Source organism: Seriola aureovittata, chromosome 7, assembly GCF_021018895.1.
Source record: "Seriola aureovittata isolate HTS-2021-v1 ecotype China chromosome 7, ASM2101889v1, whole genome shotgun sequence".
Classification (NCBI taxonomy): Eukaryota; Metazoa; Chordata; class Actinopteri; order Carangiformes; family Carangidae; genus Seriola; species Seriola aureovittata.
The window spans coordinates 6,953,426-6,974,241 of NC_079370.1; the positions used below are offsets into that span (position 1 = coordinate 6,953,426).

The 20,816-nt window shown below is 38.2% G+C and overlaps 2 protein-coding genes and 1 long non-coding RNA gene across 3 annotated transcripts; 2 read left to right on the forward strand and 1 right to left on the reverse strand.

The window, feature by feature from the left end:
• Positions 1-2,611: 2,611 nt before the first annotated feature.
• LOC130171630 (NACHT, LRR and PYD domains-containing protein 1 homolog) lies at positions 2,612-9,150 on the forward strand. Its single transcript, XM_056379693.1, has 12 exons — positions 2,612-2,747; positions 3,361-3,389; positions 3,765-4,050; positions 4,625-4,668; positions 4,772-4,845; positions 5,124-5,338; positions 5,428-5,681; positions 6,345-6,473; positions 6,844-6,976; positions 7,433-7,462; positions 7,603-7,662; positions 8,176-9,150. Exons 1-12 carry the CDS (start codon positions 2,624-2,626, stop codon positions 8,433-8,435), a joined length of 1,638 nt encoding a protein of 545 aa, XP_056235668.1. The 5' UTR covers positions 2,612-2,623; the 3' UTR covers positions 8,436-9,150.
• LOC130171631 (uncharacterized) lies at positions 2,629-9,950 on the reverse strand. Its single transcript, XR_008828176.1, has 4 exons — positions 9,607-9,950; positions 5,106-5,330; positions 4,681-4,802; positions 2,629-2,733 (listed from the first exon to the last, which is right to left on the reverse strand). It is a non-coding gene; the product is annotated as an uncharacterized LOC130171631 (long non-coding RNA).
• A 6,437-nt stretch (positions 9,951-16,387) lies between these two features.
• LOC130172884 (sialic acid-binding Ig-like lectin 12) lies at positions 16,388-20,372 on the forward strand. Its single transcript, XM_056381844.1, has 7 exons — positions 16,388-16,410; positions 17,113-17,164; positions 17,526-17,873; positions 18,056-18,367; positions 18,893-19,207; positions 19,512-19,602; positions 19,715-20,372. The coding sequence occupies exons 2-7, from the start codon at positions 17,119-17,121 to the stop codon at positions 19,821-19,823; spliced, it is 1,221 nt and encodes a 406-aa protein (XP_056237819.1). The 5' UTR covers positions 16,388-16,410; positions 17,113-17,118; the 3' UTR covers positions 19,824-20,372.
• The last annotated feature ends 444 nt before the right edge of the window (positions 20,373-20,816 follow it).

A 20,816-nucleotide genomic window follows, 5' to 3' on the forward strand; every position in this document is an offset into this window, starting at 1 on the left:
AAACCAAATGATAAATAGAGTAATTGAGTAAGTAATATGTAAGTAATGTTTTAAGAAGTGGAGCTGCCTTCAGTTTGCCTTGTGTACACATGAGAAAAATCTTCAGCAGATAATAAAATAAAAAGTCCCACACCTGTTAAAAGAAATTGTGACCTATTGATGTGATCAATCAAACAGATATTATCATTGTATTAATACCTTGTGATATATAGTTAATGTAACCTAAACACACCCACATTTCTAAACTACATGAGTTTTTGAGATGTACACAGAAACATCTGTAAACAGCCGAGTTGATAAACTGCACTGTTTTTACCTTTCCTTTGAATTCACCAGGAAGAAATGATGGCGTCTGTTATCAAGCTGCTTTTGGAAACACTGGCTGATTTAGGCGACGGGGAGCTCAGGGACTTCAAGCAGGTTCTCCTGACGCAAATTCTCCGTCACAAACATCAGTCAGACATCCCTTGGGTCCTGCTCAGGATGGCAGACCTGCAGGACACAGTGTTTTTACTGGTGCAGGCTTATGGTCAAGAGTCTGTGGAGAAAACCAACAAGGTTTTAGAGAAGATGGACAGGACTGACCTGGTGCACAGGCTGTCAGGCAGCAGCTCACGACCAACAAGTAAGACAATAAAGACAAAACATGTATCAGTCAACTCATCCATGTCTCATCAGTTTACAGGATATGTCTTCTCTTTACATTATAAATAATAATGTTTATAATGTAGAGAAGAGACGACACATCATCTGGTGCAAAAGTTATATTTTATGACTAATATAAAATACGAAAATTGTGGGAGAGGTGAAAATGATTATTTCTATGTGAATAATTGATGAGAAAATTTGAGTGTAATTTTGTGTGAAACCCTCTGTATTGTACATACTTGCAGAAAGTGTTATTGTTATTGTGTAAAGTGTTATATTCAGCTGTCAGTCACTAATGAGTCACATTTATTTCTTCTCACCGTAGAGAAAGTGTCTGTAGATGAAAGCAGCTCTGCTCTGATCCTCAAAGTGAGTAAAGTCACGTCTGTCTGACTTTATACAGCAAAGCTTTTATTCAACAGATGCAGGTTGAAAATGATCCTCATCTTGAACATTTCATCTAATGAAACAACCCAGACTTATGATTTATGTTGGACATTTTTCACAGAACTGAAGCTGTATTCAGGTCGAGCTCTTCAGCAGTAATTTATCCAACAATGATGTCATGATATCTTTACCAGAGGATGAGATGAGGAAATGTCAGCACTTACATTTTCCTGCCTTTTCTCTTTAACTTTAACAGTAAAGAAAATTTTAACACATTTATCCAACAGAATCATCTTTTTATTTTACAATGTACAAAATATAAAAGATGAAATTATGAAAATAGAGAGAAAAGGAAAGGAAATACCTGATATGATCTAGTAAAAAAACCTCATAACACCCACGTCTACAGGAACACTGATAAGATGCAAAGATAATGTAATTGTCTAAGTGGATTAAATGCCCCATAATTATTAATAATATTAATAATTATCTATTTTTTCAGGTGGCAACAATGGCAGCTGTTAAACATCTGCTTTTGGAAAACCTGAATGATTTAAGAAACAAGGAGCTTCAGGAATTCAAGAAAGTCCTGCAGTTGATTCACTCCCCATGGGGAGCTTCAGTCAGATCATGGAGGCTGAGCTACAGTGAAAACAGAACCGATATAGTGGATCTGATAATGCAGACCTACGGCCAGCGGTCTGTGGAGGTGATCAAGAAGGCTTTCATGATCATGAACAGAACTGATCTGGTTCAGAGGTTGTCAGAAACCAGCTCAAGACCCAAAGGTAAGAAAGACATTAACTGTCACATTATATAACTACATGTGTCTCATAAATGTCTAAAACATATGTTGAAAATATGAAAATCATCCATTAAAATCAAATCCCTCTCACACTGTCTCAACAAAAACTGAATGTTTTATGAGTTTAGTTATTTGGTTCGGGGCTTTTGTAATGGACGGCTTTAGATTGTGTGTATGTGTCATTTTGCAGTAAATTCAGTTAATTTTATTTCACCTTAAAGAAACTGAACTTTATTAAAGTTCAATAAACCTGGGTGTGTAATTCGATGGTAATTCTCAGTTTTCTTTTCTTTTCCATTCAGGCAAACTCTCTGGTGATGAACATCCACCTGCAGTGTTTCAGAGAGTGAGTCTGACTCATCACTGCTTTCACTCAGCAGAAACGAGAACACGTTATGTTTAGATCAGGTGGGATTAATCAGTTTGCAGGAATTAAGGGTAAAAAGATCAATGGAATCATTGTTGCTTTGATGTTGCTAAACACATTAACACACACAGTACTTTGTGTTTGTAAAGAAAAGAAGCTAAACATAATCAATAGGACAGATATAACAAGATCATCATTGTCTTGAGTGAACTTTCAGAAAAAAATATAAATCTTAAAACTTTGTTCAATGTATCCTTCATATTTTTCAGGTAGCAGCAAAGGATGCTGTTAAACATGCAGTTTTGGAAACACTGAATAGTTTCACTCTCAAGGAGTTCAAGAAATTCAAGTGGTTGCTTCAGTGCAGGTACTTTCAAATCCCACGGAGCCGACTGGTGAGGGCAGACAGGGCAGAAATGGTGGATCTGATGGTGGAGAGGTACGGCCAGCGGTCTGTGGAGGTGATCAGGGAGGTGCTCACGGACATGAACAGGACTGATCTGGATCAGAGGTTGTCAGAGACCAGCTTACGACTTACAGGTAAGACAAAGAAGACAAAGAGTGTCACATTACATGAACTACATGTGTTTCATAAATGTCAAATTAATTCCCTAATGATTCATAGTAGAAAAGTAAATCTCCTTTATTTATCAGTAGAACTGAGGCTTTTGTTCTTTTTCTCAGATGAGTTGATTTTAATGCAATGAATTCTTTGTATTATATTTTTTTAAAAAGGCAACTGGGCCTTATTTATTGAGGGGGAGCAAAACATTAGGTAAAGATTACATAATATAGTACAGTGCAATGTGGTACAATACCACATTCTTTAACCTCAAACATTGAGTTGTATCAATACCTCTCTGATGCGCTAAATATTTTAATATGACAGCACTATCATTTATGTGTTTTGACAGAATTTGAACATTATAATCTTTACAAAAGCAGAATTTGTTGCAGAGCTTTTGGATTGGATTCTTTTAGGATTCATGGGTGTTAATGATGTTGTTTTATGATTCAGAAATGAGCAAATGTTTGTGTTATGTTATAATTAATACTTGATATTATGTTTTATTCACAAGAAACTAAATGTGACTAGAGTTGTTAAAGTTTTTACTCTGATTTTGAAAGAGGTTTTTATTTTCTTTCTCCTCAGGGAAACATCTGACGTCACTACTCCAGAAAGTGAGTAATGTCACATCAGATGCACTTTACACAACACAGCTTTCATTTAACGGTTACAGGTTGAAAGTTATCCTCCTCATGGCCGCTATAAATAACATATATATATATATATATATATATATATATATGATATGATATAATTTAATTGAATGGGAGATACTTTTGTTGTAATCGTGAGCTCTTATCTTGAACAATTATAACCTCTGTATCTCATAATTATGACTCACTATCTCATAATGACGAGATACCTAGGTGGTTAATATTAGTTGTTACAATACTCACATGACTAGTTTACGTTGATGGAAAGAAAGTAATGTTTCATAACTAAAGTTGAAGTATTACATAAATGTCTCCTGATCACTTTGGATCCATCAGGATTTAACCATGACATCAGTTAAGGAGAAACTTCTGGAAACACTGGAAGATTTAAGTTATGGAGAAATCAACGAATTCAAGTTCGTCCTGCAGAGCCCAGAAACAACAAGCGGCCACCCAATAATCCCAAAACGTCAAATGAAGATGGCACAAAGAGTTGACTTGGTGGAGCTGATGATGCAGACGTACGGTGAACGGTCTGTGGAGGTGACCAATGAGGTCTTAAAGAAAATAAACAGGAGTGATCTGGTGCAGAGGCTGTCAGAGATCAGCTCAGGATCCAAAGGTAAATTATTTGGAAGAAAAGAAAACTTGCAATACAATTCCAATATCAAATATTTGATATGCAGAGAGTGGTCTCCATTATTTAACTTTCCATCAAAATACATGTAGACTGTCGGGCAGTCGGCTGAATTTGAGTTTCCTTGGTGTGTGGAACCTGGCTTGGGACCATTACACCACAGTACAGGACACTGACTGTAGCTTGACTGCAGCATCAACTCCTATTACTTTACATGTGTGATGTTTGCTATTATCCAGTTTTTACTGTAAACTATATCCATACAGTAATAGTGCAAAACATTCAGTCATGCAACTGTTACTGTATTTTTATCATGTTTTGCTTTCATGAGGCATCGTTACTTAAACAGCTACATGTAACTAGTGTGTACTTCGTACTCAACAGAAGCCTGTGAAGTGTTGCCACTTTTCCTCTGCTTGGACTTCACTCAGCAGCTTGTCCTGTTTAACATGTAACAAGCACATAGTGCTAAGGCAGCAAAACATATGGAAAGTTACCATATTATTTTATATATCAACATATAATCATTTACAAATGTTTTTCAATGTGTCTTAACAAGGACCTTTAAGAAGCGCTGAGCTTGAGGGCTGTGGAAGCACTATGGTAATCCCTTACCTTCATTCATGTGTTCAGTTTATTCATCATTCATTCATTCATTCATGTGCTCATTTAGATGACAGTTGACTTGTATGACCGTCCTCTGCAGCAGGAATCCAGCGACTGGACTAAACTTGAACCTGAAGTGAACGGCACAGATGCAGATGAGGATTCAACTTACAGGTAAAAACAACAAGTGAAATACTGCAGCACAGCAAACTGGAACTAAAGCAGAAAGTTAAGCTTGGTTCTTTGGATTGTTTTACAGAAGGTAAACTAGAATCTCTCTCTGTGCTGTTACTGGTTATACCAAAGCAACATGACAATTATAATGGTGAAGCTACATTTCACTCCAAATAATATCAAGGCAGATATTCTCACACATTTACGTTTATTCCATTGTGCCTCTTAGACGGTATTCTTGTGCATTTACACAAACTCACTTGTTTTGTTTGATTTAGTCTGCAGTCTGAGGCCGGACGCTTTGAATGCAGTGTCTCTGCCTTACGCTGGGTCTGTAAGGAAACGGTCAGCCTCGAGTACCAGTTTGTCTCTTGGGAGGAACACATGGAGAGGATGAAGAGCATGCAATACAAGCCTGCAGGTCCGTTAATGAACATCACAGTCAATGCTGGGAAGTTAGATGAAGTGTATCTGCCACACTGGATCTGCATCGGTAAGTGGACATGAATAAAAAATCATTAGGAAAAGCACTGATGCAATCTTTTTCTCCTCATTAAATGTGTGTGCTTGTATTTTGTGCAGATGACAACCCAACAATAATAAACAAGTTTGCAGCCCTACACATGGATGACTGTGGAGATGTTGTGGAAAAAGTGTCTGAGGTCACATCGTCCCATGTCAAGTTATCTGAACCAGTTTTCTCTCCAAGAGCGGCCCTGGTGAAAGCCGGCTTTCGTGTGAAAACAAAATCTTACGTGTTAATATACTATAAACCCAACACACCGGTCCTGAAACTACATGTCTACGTGATCCCAAAAGATCCTGCTCTACAAAAGGTTATTGAAAATCTTACTGTCACCAATTCATAACGTAAATCTATTAATGGCATCAAAGCTCACAATTAGAGCCAGTGTAAAATTGTGTGAATATTTTGTGAGAAAATCACACTTGAGGGGAACAAAAGTTCATATTATGAGAATAAAGTTGTCTTGTTCTAAAAGTATAACAATCAAAATTTTATGTGATGACAAAAAGAATTCTATTTAAACCAGGCTGTGTGTGTCCATGCTGAAGTAGGTGTGTTATGAATATTACCAACCTACACTGTTATGTTTTTGTTGCTGCTGCAGCATTTGTGACGGACGAATGGCCGACAAACTCTTCCCTGTCACCTGGAGATTGTCTGGACAGGACACACAGACTGACAGTCCATAATAATATGAGTAAACATCAGATACAGATAATACTCTAACATGATCAATCACAACTAAGATAAATGTAAATTAGTTTCAATTACAACTTTATTCTCATTACATGATCTTTTTCCTCAATATGACTATATTTGAAATCTCACATTTTATTTTATTTCCCTCACTGAGACCATAATACTCTAATGTAAAAACCATATTGCTTGTTCATGAATGTCCTTTAAAACACAGATGACAGTGTTTATAACCTTGAGGCAGCTTTGTGCTTATACTGTATTACTCTTTTTCCAGACAGTGGACAAGACGGAAATCTCCGACCGATACGAAAAAATCAGAAAGCCACACCCAGACAAGTACCTGAAAATGAAGCAGGGTTACATCCTCACAGCAGATATCAACACGGCAGATATTAGCCCAGAGGTACAGTTTATACTGTCTGTCAGCAGTTAAATATATGAACATGGTGAGTGGTGGCTCAGACGTGTAAGATACTGGAGGATTACTGCCGTTGCAGTGTGGCCACACAGGACATTAGGCTTTTCATTTTTATTTAAAATTTATCAATTGATTGTATTGAAATTGGAAATTGGATTTTCTTTTTTTTTTTTTCTTTTTTTTTTTTACATGCAACTGCCACCGATGATGTCATTGAAGCCGAATCATTTGCAGTTTTTTTGTTTTGTTGACAATCTCATAGTTGTTTGCTAAGTTTGAGATATTGTAGCGTCCAGTAATTGTTGGAATTGAAAATTTACTTGTCTTTCTTTAATGCGTTTTTGTTTTTACACAGGAATTAACCCTCAGACATGAGAGCGACCCAAACTTCTATGAAGTGTTCATTAAGAATCCAGACAGAGACTTCTACCTTACGCTCTCACAGTCTTCCACAAAACAACAAGTGTGGAGCCATAAAATTCAAAAAGGTTAGTGATTATTAAACAATATTAGCTACACGATATGAAGAACATCATTTTATCTCATAGCAATTTTATTTATGCGTTTACCTGTCATTTAATACGTGATAAAAATGGGAAAATTGCAGCTTTCCTCAGTCCAGCCAGAAACCCATAGATGTGTATATACTGCAAGAATGGATGTTGGGACAGACCCATTGATCAGAAACCCAGCACACCAAATATGACCACAGTTGTAAAGATTAGGAGTTTCTGTGGGCTCCACCTGGTGGTTTTTGGCGCTTAATTAAAGTAAAGATGATTTGAAGAGCCCCTCTGCTGCCAGCTGCAGGATGGTTTCATTGCTCACATGCAATAAGAAAGCACTTTACCACTCTTTATTTTTTTTTATTGAATGTTTTGTTGTGATTGCAGTAAATAAAACCACAACATCAATTATCCGTAATTTGTTTTGTTCTATTTCAGATGACTATCCAAACTCTGGTTATTTAGAGGGTAAGAAACTGCATAAAATGAGTTTTATAAAAAATTACACTTTGGATTTCAGTCATAATATACCCTCACATCTGCTGCAGTTTTTTTTTTTTTTTTTTTTTTTTTTTAAGTATTTTTCATTTTCCCTAACTTTATTTCAGCTGCGGGACCCTCACCTGGAGCAACTGGTGGAAATACAGTGGCAGAAAGTGTATGCACAGGTAGTATGAAGTCTTCTCAGTCAGTGTCTTCTACTCTGGGTCACTTTGTCTAAAAACACAGGATATGGCTATAAAGCCCAGTTCCCTTCATGGTTGGACATTCACAGCAGGGTTAACTTGATCAAGAGTAATAAATCAAACCGTGTCTGCTGAGAAACGCTTCATGGTTTTATAGAAATTATGGAATAGTTTGATATTTTGGGAAAATATGCTTTTTCTTACCTAGAGTTTGGTGGGAATGTTGATACAACTCTCATGTCTGTGTGTTGAGAACAGAGCTTGAGCCAGGAGATTGTTAGCTTAGCATACACACTGGAAACAACTGGCCAGCCTCGGTCTGTCCGAAGTTAGAAAATCTGCCTATCAGCACCTCTGACGCTCATTAATTAATACATACCTCTCCCCTGCTTCCAGTGTTTATGCTAAGCTAAGCTTGTTTAAAAGAAATGTATTAAGTTGGCTTTAACTTCATGTTCAAATCCAGTCAGTCATTCTCTTCTCCTCTTTCCTCAGATGAGCACTTTGTGGACAAACACCAACTTCGGCTGATCAAGAGAGTGACCAACATTGCATCGATTTTGGATGAGCTCTTGGACAAAAAAGTCATCAACAATGAAAAATGGGAAGAAATTAGGAAAATGCCCACCCCTGATGCTAAAATGAGGGAGGTCTATATTTGCATGAGAGCTGGTGACGAATGCAAAAATATCTTCTTTGAAATCCTTAAAAGACAGGAGAAACTTCTCATTGAAGACCTCCAGAAAAAGAACTAAATGTTATGGTGAAATCCATCTTTAGACCAAACATGAATTGTCTTCCTGAACACAAAATATTTTTATATGTTATCATTGATGAACTACTAATGTTAATGCTGTGTCTCTGTGGAGGTTTTTCTACTTGGGTTTTTTAACAACTGTTTTCCTTAATTTTACAGCTAAACTTGGTGAAATTTGTATGGACAACTGGCCAAAATAACCTCACAGATTGTTTCAAACCCAGACTTGTCCCCACAACCATAGCAAGACATGTATGCACACATGTACATGTCTTAACAGAAGTTGATCTGCAATGAAGCTATACCACTATATCCCCATATAGACTAGAATAACTTGTAAGAACCTTTATGATATACCTTACCTGTTACCTTTTTGAGACTTATTTTTAAAGCAATATGTGAGGCTACTTGGGAAAGTGGTCTCAGACTTTTGGCCACCACTGTATATAAACTAACCCTATACTGAGAGGTGTTCCTAATTTTTTGTCCATCCCATTTATAGGAATTAGACAGCACAGTAACAGCATTGTGTCCAATGGAAACTATTTACAACATTTTTACCAGGGAAACAGTCAATGTCCAGCCTTTGCACTGCGCTCATTTTAACTTTCCATCTTGGTGTTGTAGAGTTTTTAAGACCTTTTTAAGAGTGTGGTGAATGCAATTTAAGAATATAATTGAAAAGAAAAAAGAGCTGTGCACCAAAATAACAATTCAGTTACCGTCTTTGTCATCTTTGAATGTATGTATGTATGTATGTATGTATGTATGTATGTATGTATGTATGTATATATATATATATACATAATATATATATATATATACACGTATATATGTATATACATATATATATATATGTATATATATATATATATATATAGTGAGGATAGATATGAATATGCAAAAGAAAATACACGTATAATCGACGTGTATTCACTCGGTCTACTGGGTCCATACAATCTCAAGTCACAGTCATCAGTTACAAAATGAGCCTAAAGTTACTGACGTCACTAGCTGTACAACAGCCGAGAGGAACAGACAATTCTAGTAACCGCTAAAACGCCTGTCGACAACATCGATGTCACCACCTGAAATGTTTGTCGGTATGGTTTGTCATTCGTTGCACTGATTATACTTTTAGCTAAAAAGCCAACAATGATGCTACTCACCGGGCTAACAGGAAAGTTGCGAGCTCGGCATCAAACCGCATCTCTTTACTCTCAGAAGCTGTCTCCGGCGGTGGAAAGCCACATTGAGAGTTATTCCTGTTGCTTCTTTTCTTCGCCGTTGAACGTGGTTTCTTGTCGGGAGCGGTCCTGTGGGATACAAATACATACCGCCTTTTAGGAGGTTCAGCTATTCCTGTGTTTCTGTGATGGTAACTTCAAGAGCTGCCGGAAGTTGTTGTTCTTCTTCGTGGGACTGAGGGAAGACTTGACGCGCCACTGACTCACACAGCGTCTAGTGTCACAAAGTGGTATTACAACAGGGGACAGGTCAGGGAGATCATGACATCACTGCGTCTCCTTCACACACTGCTGATAGTGTTGATTCATTTTTTGAACAGTCTAAACTAAAGTCCTGGCCACATCTTATATTGCACCTTTACAGCACAACCACCAACACTGACATTTAGCTACATGTATTTTGCCAATACTTAAGTTAAAACTAAGACATTGAGCTTAACTGATTTTGACACATTCGATGCATACAAAGCATTTTGCTTTGACAGTATATAAATCTATGCTTGGAATATAAAATACAATCATGCTTTACCTTATACTTACATTCAATTTGTAACTTATGAACATTTGTATTTGCCCATTTTGCATTCAGGCCAGTAGATGTTGCACTGTTCACATGGAGCATCAAGATAACCCTTTGTGGAACCACTTTCCTGGGAAAGAAAAACCTCAGACACTGGGACTCACATCCAGTACCAGTCAGTTGATTTCTGCAAGCAAAGAAGACATAACAGCCTGGGAAATTTCACTCACCGAGTATTTCACTTACTGGTCGTGGACTGCTCACAGAGCCAGGTTTCAGTTGCAGCCATGTTGGTTTCTATATACAAAGAAATCATGGTGTATTGTCCCCCCAGTCACCATATGTTGGCAGTCTCTATGTTACGACACAGCTAGGGGAAAAGGGAAACAACATAAAACCAGGTGTTATTCGTAAATCAAATTTATTGCATAACCCGGATGCTAAATAAGGAAACAAAAATACAAACAAGGTGAGAGGATAACTAAAGTAGGGGAACAGGAGCCAACAAAGAGCCCAACTGTGTGATTCTAACCAACCCCAAAACACAAGCAGCACCCCTGTTCCTAATGTGTCCAACAGTCTTTTTCTAAGGGTGTGATGCACAATCAGAATTTTAAAACTAACCCAGTCCCAACAATCACTACCAGCATCTCAAAGCAAATCACAAATTACACACACATGTTGGCAAAGGCGGTAAAGAGGCACGCTGTCAGCCGCCACTAATGATGTGCTGGCCGGGTTCTTAAGCTCTTTTCCTCTGGATGCTTGAACGGCTACAGCTGTGGTGAGGACTCAGCATCATTGTCGCACCAATAGGAGAAGCCGGCCGTGGAGTTGGAGGTGCTTCCTCTCTGCTTCTACCAATCCCGTCACGGAGTCCGCGCAGCCTGATTAACATACAGACAAAACACACTGTAAGAAGCAGGTGACTGCGCTGCGCTCATGTCGTGCAGAAAGTTGAACAAGAAAGAGCTGAACTGATGACACCATTACAGACGATTGCCCCGGTAGAGTATAACATTAAAAGTATTCGAAAATTCCTGGAGAAATTTTGACTGCGCCTGCTGCTTGGTGCTTGTACTTCACTCTTCACGTTTCAACCTTTACAAAGGACGTTACTTTCAGTTTCATTCACGAGACTCATCTTGACACTGGCCTCAGTCACTGCAGGTGTCCTTCAAAAAGCCTTTTGGAGCTGTCACAACTGGCCAAAATAACCTCACACTGATGGTTTCCAAACACAAATGTGTCCCCACAACCATAGCAAGACATGTATACACACATGTACACGTCCTTACAGAAGCGACACAGATTAATAAGCAGGTGAACAGGCAATAAGCTCACATAACATTTTCACTTCTGATAATATTTGGTCATGTTTGTAATAGTATAAAGATGTATTATTACAAGTACAAAACCTGCTCAAGATCTTTGAATAGCCCTAAATAACAATCTTATACACTGTCCAACACATCACCTTCCCTAAATTAGTGAGCGATGATCAATTAGCAAGTGTGTAGCCACAGCTCGTGATTGAGATCAAACCGATATTAATTCCTTGCATAGCTTTTACATTTTTTCTAAGCTATCTCAACACCTCTAATTTCACTCTCTTTGCTGGTAGAAATGAGTTAGGAAGCTTATGCTTCTGATAGAGTAGTACTAACTGAAAAAGTGGAAGAGAGTGCATGCAAATAAATAAAAAGGAAGGGTTCCTGTACGACAAAAAATATTACCATAGGCTGAAAATGAGAAAATAACAAAAAAATGGGCAAAACATTTGAACAAAAATAAAAGACCTGCAACACTTGCACAGCCATAATCATTATGCATATATATATTTTTTTTAATTTATTTTGTACAGCTTTGCGTGAATTTTCACTACCAGGTGTTTCAACTAAGTACAGCACACTTAAATGATCAGTATGAGCATAAATGGCAGAAAATGTAAATCCACTCACTAATTCCTACTGCATCAAATATCAACTACTCCTTATTTCCTTGCAAATATTACTGTATTTTCAAAACCCAATGTATATTTTGTAATACAGAGTTTAAATAGTTTAAAATATACAGCCATGAGTGACACCAGCGAGTTACAAAAAAAGAGTCACTTCTGCTTTTTTCTGGAAATCAGCTCCTGAATTTGTATATTGCAGTCAAAGGGAGAGGTGGAGGGTAGTCCCATCACATCCTCAGAAACCGTGAAAGATATCAGAATTAGACTAAAACTGGGTGATACAAGACAAAAAAAATTTCCATATTTTTGATATAACAAATTGTCAATGAAGGTTGGAAATTGTGGAATTTAAAAGAATTTGTGTGACCTTTTTTGCTCCAGTAGAATAAAGTAGACTACACCACTGTACATAACCACACGCACACGCTTTGTCAATTTCTGCCCGGATACTGCGTTAGTAGCACCTGCTGAGACCTGAGACCCACTGTTTGCTATCAGCTTCTGAATTTGTATTGCAGTCTATGGGAGAGCTATGATGGTTGAACAGTTCCTGTAGCTCGAACCTCAAAGTAAATTCAATATGTCTGCTGCTGTATTTACTGTTGTACTGTCCAGTCTGAACTGTAATCTCTCTCTTATGTGTGTGTTACGGCCTCCAAGAATAAAGCTAAAAAGGGGCAGGAGGCTGCAACATATGTAAAAAGGACACCAGAAAAGAATAACATTTCACTTATTGAAATATCCCCAAAATTAGTCATAGTTTATCGACCTAAACCAACAAAAACAAAAAGGACTGGAGATCCCAGCCAAAAGAAACAAAAGACAGGTAAACTGGGCCAACCACGCATTGGGCTCCAGCCCGAAAGAACATAAACAAAAATAACCCACAACTTTGCCCAAATATGTCACCGTAGCTTGACCACATTCACACTTTGCCAAATTCAGTGTGAGATTGGCTTCACACAACCTTCCAAACACTGCATGAAGCTGCTGAATGTGGTCATCCCACGAACTCGAATAAACCACAATATCATCCAAATATGCTTCACACCCTGACAAGCCCGACAAAACGATATTTACTAAACGCTGAAATGTAGCAGGCGCGTTACGCACGCCAATTGGCATCACTGTATACTGCAAGAAAGTGTCAGGGGTTACAAATGCAGAGATCTCCCTCGCCAGATGAGTTAGCGGCACCTGCCAATACCCTTTCAACAGGTCAAGTTTCGTTACATAATTGGCACTGCCGACATGATCGACACAATCCTCAACCCTGGGAAGGGGATAACAGTCTGGCTTTGTAACCCCGTTCACCTTACGAAAATCTGTGCAGAAGCGATCGGACCCATCACATTTATAAGCAAAAAGGCACGGCGAACTCCACGAACTAGAGCTAGGCTCTGCAATGTTGTTTTCAAGCATTTAATTGACCTGCTTTTGCAACCGGAGGCGCTTATCAGGGTTAACTCTATAAGCATGCTGCTTTATCGACGGAAAATCCCCCACATCGATATCATGTTTGTGCATCATGTGTCTGATTTGGCACATCTGAAAAGAGAGAGACGTGAGATTTTATTAAACAGACCACATCCTCTTTCTGGAGTTGAGTCAAATGCTGAAAACACTCATCAAGTTTGGACAATATTTCAGAATTTTCCAACCTTCTTTGGACAACAGCACTGGACGGACCAACAACATCCTCAACATGAGACACGGCTAGGGCCACAGGTGTCTCCGTGGGATCAGCACTGGACAGCTCCCTGGCTACCGGAGCCTCATCAATAAGTTCAGCGCCAAAACAGCTCTTTTATGATATACCTTACCTGTTACCTTTTTGAAAGCAATATGTGAGGCTGCATGGGAAAGTCTCAGACTTTTGGCCACCACTGTATATAAACTAACCCTATACTGAGAGGTGTTCCTAATTTTTTGTCCATCCCATTTATAGGAATTAGACTTGACAAACTATTAGGAACACTTCTCAGTACACTTAAACATTACCACAATTACAGCCTCCACACTGAAATTACAGAGATTCATCTGAAAGATATCTATTTTAATATTTTTTGACATAATATGCATGTTATTTTACAGTATAATGGGTATTTATCAACTATAATATACTGTATTTTAATTAATTTTGACTGGTAAAATCATCAAAATTCAATTGACTGTTTTTATTGTCTCTTCAGAAAGCCTCCAAGTGGAGAAATAAATAGGCTATAAACCTAGCCCTCACTATACATGAGGCTATGAACAATATCAAAATAATAATCACTCCACTAAAGGAGGAAAACACAATGGGCTATTAAACGTTATCTGTAAATAAAAAAACTCTCCAGCAAACTGGAGGCTCTACTCTATACAAGGTAGGTAAACAAAAGATCACTCCACACGGAGGAAACAAAAGGCTATGAAATCGTTAACTATGAAACTAAACTAGGATATAAACTTACAACTCAAAACTCTCACTTGGAGGAAGAAGGACACAAAACTTCAGGAACGCTGTGACAAGGGCTGTGACGAAGAGCTGGGGTGCGCGCACGCAGACGAAACACACTGGCACAAGACAAAGGGAGACACAGACTATTTAAACACTGGGCAAGGGGAACAGGTGAAAACACTCAGAGGGCAATCAGACCGAGACACGTGAGGAAGGGCAAGTGACCTGAAACGAGAGGAGAGTTACTTTTCAAACTAAAACAGGAAATGACAAGACAAAACACGGAGACAGGACAAAACCCCAACTAGACCTGAATGCAGTGTGACACAGTTATTTACTGTAATTTTACGGTATCCGATTGGAAACTTTGCTGCCAGTGCTTTTACCGTTTTTTTTTTGTTTTTTTTTTACAGTGTGCAGAAATAAATAAATAGTTAATAAAAGCTTATAAATAATTAAGGTATGACAGCTGACACTGTTACTGTGTGTTTAAGGCTGTTTAATGCAGAGAACACACATTTGTCAGCCTCTGTGATCAGGGCTTTGCTGATCAGTTCGACACATGCCTCTTTACGCCTCTTGTGCAGCAGTCAAATAGCAGGAGTTTCTTCTTCTTTTAATGCTTCCTTGTATCTACTTCTTCTTATTATTATATAACTTAACCTTCCTTTCTTAACCCCTAACCCCCATTCTTTACAGTCGCTCCGCAGATACTGTCCACTTCTGGATGCACGAAAACTGAAGCCCAGCTCAACTGTTTCTGTGAGACTGTGGGAAACCCTCCCCCCATTTTACAGTGGCATTCGGAAGAGTTGAACCTTAATCAGTCTGACAAGTATGAGGACTTGAATGACACAACTCTGAGGAGCTTCATCACTGTGAGTCAAGTACTGGAGAGGGATGCTTTCACCTTCCTCTGCCACAGCACCAACTCCCTGGAATCTGTTGCTCAGCGGTTTTATGTTTTCAGCCTTGAGCGTGAAGAAAGTCGAGGTTCGTCTTTCTGCCGAACACAAGTTTCACTGATTAGCTGCAAACTATTAGGATTTCATGGAATTCCAATTAACATGATCTGGAAGTGCTATATTCTCTATGTCTACACAATATCTATATTTACTGTTGCTGTTTCTAAATGTTTCCTGCCTTGCAAGCTCCCAACAGTATAACTATATGATGTAACACTGAATGTCAAACTTTGATACAAGAAAAGTACATATATACCTCTAACGACAACCAATCAAGCTCCTTATATATCCAAATACCAAACATACCAGTCACTGACCTCTGTAACCTTTCACTCTCTCTTGCACAGAGTGTTCACATGAAGAGACGTTGCAGATCTTAATCATCATCGTTGGTGTTCTGACCGCAGCTCTGGTATCTGCTGTACTCTTTGCTATCAGATACGTATCAGCTTGAGAAACCATGGCGGTTGAGATGACTAAACTATTACTAGTGTTTTTCAAAAACAGTTTCTTTTCAAGCTTTTACTACTCTGCCAATTGACTAACCTCAAAATGAACCAAAATATATTTCTGATACCGCAAAATTATTATACCCCTTTAGACCTCTGACAGTTGCTCTGAAACCCAAAACTTTTCAATACTGATTTTAAAGTTGATGACTGTCATTGAACCTGACATGACCAAATACAGCTTAGAGTTATTTCTGGTTACACGTATATCTCATCTTAGCTATTAGTCACACATATGTGAGTTCCTCATTTTTAAGTCACTTCTTGAACACTTTAAAATTCAGCCTCACTTCTGAGAAACTGGGCTCCTCTATACACCTCAGAAAAATGTAAGTCATGAAACTAATGAATACCAAGTGGCAAGTTTAAGATTTCCTCTAATTCTTTCATTTTCTGGGCTTTACATTAATTACCATGTTGAAAAAGATTGATGTAAACAAGTCAGAACTCCACTGCAATAGATGAGAGATTTTCTTTTCTTAATGTGGACACTTTTAAGGCATCAGCCTGTTGTTGTTTGGAGGTTGTTGCTCGTGAGTAAATTAGTGACCTGATACATATGTAGATTTCAAATCCAACAATAGAGTATGTAAAATCCTTGTCTCTATTTTTCTGGCATATAACATCTTGGTTTTATCTCTATAGTGAGATTATAAAGCAGCATTGGCCTTTTAATGAATCACTATGACCACAATGACTTAAGCTGTCTGTCAAATCTTTCAAAATAGCACTGAATTGTTGAAATAATGAATTTATATTTAAAAAAAATGCTCATTTTAAAAGTAATAATTAAACACTGTTTTCCTCAGTGAATGATAAATATGTGTGTATCACACTGCTGTGAACGGGTAGTAACCCTCTGGAAAGAAACAACTATCATGATTAAAATATTTCTTTCATGTTTAATAAATGGACTTCAAATGTCACATTTGACATTGGCTTTCAGCAGCTTACAGGGGGAAATGTACCAAATGTGATGTTTTCCATCTGTAAGCTCCAGACTCCTGTAAACTTGACTCTCTCTTGAACAGACTAAGATGGCTGGAGCTCTGACTTTCCTCCTCATTGGCTGTCTGCTGAAAGGTGAGTTCAAGTGCATTCACTTCTGCTTTGAAAACTATGAAGATGATTTAAAATCATGATAACACACTGTTGCTGGTTTAAAGTATTCAGAGAACAGGATGTCAGTACCTGTGACGACAGGATGACTTCCTACAAAATGAAAGACGCAGTAAACTACCCAAATCTCTGGCCAGCCTTTTCTTAATTTAACTGAGATAAATGTTTTTTTTTTTATTATCTAAATGTTGAAAAAATTATCCTGAAATCATGATATTGTAACAATAATCGTTGTCGAGCAAAACAAGCACAGAATTACAACTACACTGCTACTGTAAAGTACTGTTTCCTTTTCTTCTTTAAAGATCGGTGCTCTGTGTTTCAGGCGTCCTGTGTGAAGAGTTTATGGTCACTTTGCCGAAGACTATAGAGGTTCTGAAAGGATCCTGTGTGACCATCCCCTGCTCCTTTGAGATACCGAGAAGATTTCAAAATAACTTAGATAACACATGTAAAGCAATATGGAAAGACAAAGAAAATGATACTTATACCCGCAATAATCCAAATCTAATTACAACAAAAGAAATGACAGGAGACTTAACAAGAAAAAACTGCACCACAACCTTCAATAATATGCGTCTTGATCACACCAATGACTATTACTTCCAACTGCAATGTGACAATCAACTGAAATGGAATTTTCACTATGCTTCTGTGAATATTATTGTCAAAGGTATGTTTTTATATCTATTTACACATAATTCATGAATGAATTATATTTGTTGGGCTGATCTGTCCTCATTTTTATTTACTTTATTTTTTTGTTTTCACTGCATTTTACAAATCATATGAGGAAGCTTTCAGAAAATTTAAAACATTTATTTAGTAACAGTTCAAAATGTAACTTCCTGCCAGCTGATCCTCCCTCACCGACTCTGACTCCGTCCACACTGGAGGAGACGGAGGGAACCTCAGTGAGGTTGAAGTGCTCTGCTCCAGCTCCCTGTCTGTCTCAACCTCCAACTCTGACATGGACCCCCGGGCTGGGGGACAGTCAGGAGACACTGCAGGAGAATCAGGACAAAACTAAAGTCATGACCTCTGTTCTGACCTTCACTGCTTCTCACCTCCATCACGGAAAGACCATCTCCTGTACTGCCACCTACAATAAACAAGATGGCAGCCCTTCGTCATCTGCTCACAGTGTTTTAACAGCTGATATTTCATGTGAGTTAATTGAGTTAATTATACAATTAAATAATACAAATAATACAAAAGTTATTTCCCATGTTTCAGATTCACCAAAAAGCACCACAGTGTCAGTCCGTCCCTCTGGTCCAGTGCCAGAGGACACCAATGTGACACTGACGTGCACTAGTGATGCCAAACCAGCAGTCAGGAATTATACCTGGTACAGAGCTGATGGAGGACAGGAGACTTTCATCGGGACTGGACAAACTTTAAATATTACAGCTTCTAAACTCACTGCTGCTTTTATCTGCATGGCTGAAAATTTACTTGGAACAGGACGATCCAACATCAGTCAAATAGATGTTCAATGAGTGTATAACATGTTTTAAATTTGTTTAAAATCTATTGCCTGGCATATTTCAGTAAACTGGCTTAAAGATGCTACTGTTCTTAATTCTTAATCATTTTGTTATATCAGCACATATTACCACTCAATTCTGTGACCTTGGTTCAACATGGCTTCACTTGACTCCTCACTTGTTTGTCTTCTCATTATTACAGTTCCTCCACAGATTCTACACTCATCTGTTTGCACCAAAACTGAAAGCCAGGTCAACTGTTCCTGTGAGACTGTGGGAAACCCTTCCCCCGTTTTACACTGGAATTTGGATGGGCTACCTGTAGATCACTCTGACAGGTTTGCAATCAGCAATGAGTTGCTAAATGACACAGGTGTGAGGAGCGTCATCACTGTGAGTCAGCCACAATGTGGCGATCTTTCCACCTTGGTCTGCAACAGCTCCAACTCTCTGGGAGCTGCCAGTCAACGTTTCTGTGTCACCTGCCTTGAGCAACAAACCTCTGCAGGAAGTCAAGGTCTGTCTTATGTGTATCGCTTGTAAATGTTAGCGGTGAATTGTGGTGAACTTGAAAGACTCTAAATTATGTTTAATCTTATTATATATTTGGCTAATGGCTAGGAATGGTCAAAACACTAGTGGATTTATTTCTATTATTCAACGTTGAATATTTCCTCAATCTTTGTTTCAAACACTGAATCAAAAATAAACCTGAAATTTTTTTCAACTGCCACATCAATATTCTTAAACATGGATAATGAGATGCTGTAATCAGTCACCAAGCGAGATGATCTTTTTTTCACTCCCAACTTTCATGGCAGGTGGACCTCACAGTGGAGTCCTTCCTTGGGCTGTTGCTGGTGTGTCTCTCGGTGCGAATGTCTTCTGTATAATCTTCATGGCGTTCCTTTGGTATGTGATTACACGTCATGTTGCTTTAATCTGAAAGCTCAGCTGATGTTTTTAGAACAAAATATTTGAGATGAGGAGCTATACATGCCTTTTTTCTTTTGTTTCACCACAGGAGAGCACGCAGGAATGTGAAGCCAAAAGAAGAGGACACAACTTACATTTCACTGGATCATAGAGACATGTCTTCAGAGTATGATGTCATTGCCCAAACTCGAAACTGATGGCCGACTTACACTGATGATGATCATGATAACAATCAGATTGTTTTACTTAAAGATTCCTTGTATTGCTTATTTTGAAACAAACGTTGCTCCTGTCAATCTGCTCTTTTCTGCAATGTCTTCCGTCTGTTACATAATGAATCCATTTTCAACAGGGTGTTGGGCACAAAACATCAACAGCTATTTAATGTAATTTTAAAACAGCCCATGATGTTCGATTTTGGTTTAAACTTCCTCACAAAGGTACACTCTTACCCATGTGGTGCTTTTCAAGCTGGTGGTGTTTCCACTTTGGGTGAAAGGTCTCCATTCTCAGATTAAAGGGCTGAACATGTATCTCTACAGTAGGTCTGTAAAGCCATTCTGTATTGATGTGTCTTCTTCATGTGCACCAAGCTGAATAACTCCATTACGCAATTGTTTAATTCAGCATTTGATTATGTGTTGGGGTTTTTTTTGTTTGTTTGACTGTGAGATCAATATAATTGTAATTATGTGTTTGATCCAATATATTTGTAGCTGATGTGAAAATAAAATGAACAAAGACATCACTGATCCAAGTGTGTCCCAATGTGTTCTCCTCATACTCTCGGTCTTAGTTGCTCTGAAACCCAAAACATTTCAATACTGATTGAAAGATCAATTTTAAAGTTGATGACAGTCATTGAACCTGACATGACCAAACTTTGTCACAGTGTTTTTTAAACTGCCATCACAGAAGCTGTTTTCACTGTATTGTCTACGCCCACTTTTGACTTCCTCAGTTAAAACATATGAACACACAGCCACCTAGTGTCAAATTGTCACATCACCACAAAAAATACTTCCTGCATGATTATTTTCTCCTTTATCAATATTATTGAAACTGACATTGGAGAGGTGGGAAACATCAGGAGAATGGAGCTGAAGTAAAATGAACCAGGACCAATTTCTCACTCTGGTTTTGCAGCGATGTGAAGCCCATTAGGGCTGCAAATAATTCTTTTAATTATT

Coding starts and splice junctions, on each gene's coding strand:
- LOC130171630 (XM_056379693.1), top strand. CDS start 2,624: ATGGTGGATCTGATGGTGGAGAGGTACGGCCAGCGGTCTGTGGAGGTG. Junction 4,846..5,123: donor GATGAGGATTCAACTTACAG/GTAAAAACAACA, acceptor TGTTTGATTTAG/TCTGCAGTCTGAGGCCGGAC. Junction 6,474..6,843: donor CGGCAGATATTAGCCCAGAG/GTACAGTTTATA, acceptor GTTTTTACACAG/GAATTAACCCTCAGACATGA.
- LOC130172884 (XM_056381844.1), top strand. CDS start 17,119: ATGGCTGGAGCTCTGACTTTCCTCCTCATTGGCTGTCTGCTGAAAG. Junction 17,165..17,525: donor CATTGGCTGTCTGCTGAAAG/GTGAGTTCAAGT, acceptor TCTGTGTTTCAG/GCGTCCTGTGTGAAGAGTTT. Junction 19,603..19,714: donor ATCTTCATGGCGTTCCTTTG/GTATGTGATTAC, acceptor GTTTCACCACAG/GAGAGCACGCAGGAATGTGA.